Source organism: Temnothorax americanus, unplaced genomic scaffold (genome assembly GCF_048541705.1).
Source record: "Temnothorax americanus isolate GAGA-0224 unplaced genomic scaffold, ASM4854170v1 Scaffold38, whole genome shotgun sequence".
In the NCBI taxonomy this organism is placed as follows: domain Eukaryota; kingdom Metazoa; phylum Arthropoda; class Insecta; order Hymenoptera; family Formicidae; genus Temnothorax; species Temnothorax americanus.
In genome coordinates, this window is record NW_027509526.1 from 1,244,837 (window position 1) to 1,248,215 (window position 3,379).

Below are 3,379 nucleotides of genomic sequence, written 5' to 3' on the forward strand. Positions count from 1 at the left end.
CGATAAATTCATAGAGGCATTTCGTCGGTTTGTAGCCAGAAGGGGACGACCGAGTACAGTTTATAGTGATAATGGGACTAACTTTGAAAGATTTAATAACTTACTGAAACGAATTGATTGGGAAAAAAGCCTGAAAGCTAGCCTAGTGCCAAAAGTGGAATGGAAGTTTAATCCACCAAGTGCTCCCTGGTGGGGAGGTTGGTGGGAGCGATTGAATCGAATTTTGAAACGTATGTTGCGAAAAATACTTGGTAAGGCGTGTTTAAGTTATGAAGAAATGCTTACTGTATTGTGCGATTGCGAATCTGTAATTAACGCTCGACCCTTGACTTATTTATCTGACGATCCTTGGGATCTGGCTCCCATTACTCCTAGTTTGTTTCTGCAAGAGATCTGCGAAGTAGGTTTACCCGACTGCGACTTTATCGATAGGGAAAAACTGAAGGGTAGATTTAAGTATCGACAATTTCTCAAGGAAGAATTACGTAAAAGGTTTAGGTTGGAGTATCTCGGACAGTTAAAGTATGCATCTGCCAAAAGGTCAACCGATAATCGTCAGATAAAAGCAAGTGACATAGTGATTATTGGTAACGATTGTTCTAAAAGGATCGAATGGCCTCTGGGCAGAGTAATAGAACTTTTTCCGGGAAAAGACGGGATTGTAAGGGTTGTGCGTCTAATTACTGCGACGGGACAATTGGTGCGACCTGTTCAGAGATTGTACTGTCTGGAGGTAGATGTTGATGTGGATAAGCGATGGAAATGTTCCTATTGTTCCTTACAAAACTAGAAGTGGACGTACAGTAAAACGCGTTGAAAGATTGTAAACTGTGTGTTGATCTATTACATCTTTAGATGTTCACTCAATGTGGATCGTGAATATCTAAAGGTGGGAGGATGTTGAAAGGGTTCTAGATTTAAAGTGGTTATACTGTGTGAGCGCTGCTACCGTGAGCATAAATATTGAAAAGGTTCTAGCTTTAAGGTGGTAATACTGGGATGGCGCTGCTATTGTGAGCGTGGGCATTGAAGAAGGTCCTTAATTTAGGTTGGCAGAAGTATATAGTAGAATGTACGAAGATCGGTAGCGCGCGTACACGTAGAAAACAAGACTCTGTACGAAAATCTTATCGTTATTATATAAATAGTTTAAGTTCTCGCTGGATATACTTCTTCCGTTCACCTCTCTTATCCCGATTATCCTTCGATTATTAACAGGACGAATTACGTGGAATCTGACGAGGATTACATTCTTTACTAAAGAAGTCGGTGACGATCGAGCCGTGTTCATTCACGTTAAGTACTTTGTTCTATTCTCATTCCGAATCCTCCGATAAGCGTGCACCACACATTTGCGGGCTTGTTCAAGCCCTTCCGATATACATCGGATAACGCTGTCTGACGACAGTCGCTATCATATTAAAGATCACAAGATTAACAAGCCGAGGATCAACTTATACTACGCGTACACGCATTAAATATATTTTTTTCGATTCCGCGCTGTGTTTGACTTGAGGCGCTTCTTTGTGTAATTTCATTTTCGGGAAATTCAGTGTTTATTGCGATGCGTTACAATAACTTCAATATATAATACCTCATTGTTTAGCTCGTCACGCGGGTCACATTGCGTTTTCGTGGTGTATAAAGTTAAAGCAAAAAAAGAGAAATTGTGTCGGTGCAGCCATCTGTGGCTTTTGTATTGCGGTAGGTCAAGCCGCGCTTTCTGCGTAGACCACGTGTGAATGCGCGCAAGAGGCGCCAACCGCGTTGCGTCCCAGGCGTGTGATGCGGTGAGGCGTAGGGTTACCGCGCGCGTGCGTGAGCATGTCGGGTGGGGCGCGCAGCCCGGCGAGCGAGCATTCGTCTTCCGGCCGTCGTAATATACACTCGTCTGTACTGTTCGAGAAGTTTTAGAATATTCGATTCGCAGTTACGAAAAAACGTTCGTGCCGTATATGAGATTTATTACTCGAGCCGATCGGAAATCATATTCGTATTGTACGCTTATTGTCGTTATAAGTTTTGATCGGATACGCAGCACACAAAGGAAACGACGGTCGTCGCAGAAAAGGCAGCCCTTTTGGAACGTTCCTGCGAACCTTTCAGACACGAGGAAGGCAGCCATTTTTGGAACGTTCGAGAAAGCCTTTTTGGCATAAGACGAGAAGCCATTGATGTGAACTGTGAAGAAATCTGATTGTGGCTTGGTCTTTGAGACCATTTATAATTATCAGCATTTCTTATATGATGAGAGCTTCGATTACAAGGTAACCTCTTTTAACATATCTGAGTGAGGACGTTAGACGCACGTCTAACGTTATACGAGGGATCTTCAATCCTCTCACGGTTACAATTTTTCAGCTTGCAGACATAACGAGAAAAAAGTTGAGAGGGATACTTCCTCACTATTAGCAGATCTGCTCACCGTTAATGTCGAGTCAAAATTATATATCTGAGCTCAGTCTAATTTTATATGCATTATTACTTTTGTTGGTTGCAACCAATTCCTTAATGATAACAAAATGTAAATATTTCTTTTTCTTTTTCATGCGTTTGAGAAAGTTTGATAAAACGATACTTTTAGATATTTTGTATTTAATAACATTAACGTATGTGTTAATGCGTAATTGCGTTAATATATATCAACATTGGCTTGCGTTTCGATAAAATCTCTTGAAATATTCTGTTGTATTTTTATCCGTGAATATTCTGCGAATTAGTAATATTATCAGAATATATATTTTTCTAACAATAACGTATTGATTCTTGTAAATCAAAGTCTGATTATGTTAAGCGTTTCTTCTTGTAAATATTTTTATCATTAATCTTGCGTGCGTTCTTTTTTTTTAAGAAAGACTAGAATGGGTAGAATGTGTATTCATGTGAAGTAAACGCTCTTTTGCAATTTTTTGACACTTTTGCCATATCCGACATTATCTCGCAGGCTTCTTCACTTGTTAAAGAGCATAATTAACGAAAAGTCGACGGACAGTTGACTTTTATAAGTCAATGAGTATATCCTTAATTTATTGTATTTTTCTTCGACTATATAGAAATCTTCCTTATAATTATTTTCAATGGTATCCAAGAGAGTAGCTTTCATAAATAAATTATACTTTTCATCGGGTTTAGAAGTAACTAAAAATGTTTTTGAAACATCTTGATTTACAACAGATATTGGATTATCAATCTGTATATTCATCGTCGTTATAATACTGTCCAATTCATCTTGTTTTGTAGAAACTATTTTTCCTTCCTATTTTTTAATCTTATATGACGAGGTATTTCCAATAGTACGTATAATTGTAATTGTGTCGCCATAAATGTCAGGCTTATATTCAGTGTCTTCTTTATTAACCAATGTTATAAGTAAATAATA

The 3,379-nt window shown here is 38.6% G+C and overlaps 1 protein-coding gene across 1 annotated transcript; it reads left to right on the plus strand.

The window, feature by feature from the left end:
- The first annotated feature begins 277 nt into the window (after positions 1 to 277).
- Positions 278 to 790, plus strand: LOC143902111 (uncharacterized). Its single transcript, XM_077414815.1, has one exon. The coding sequence runs from the start codon at positions 278 to 280 to the stop codon at positions 788 to 790; it is 513 nt and encodes a 170-aa protein (XP_077270941.1).
- The last annotated feature ends 2,589 nt before the right edge of the window (positions 791 to 3,379 follow it).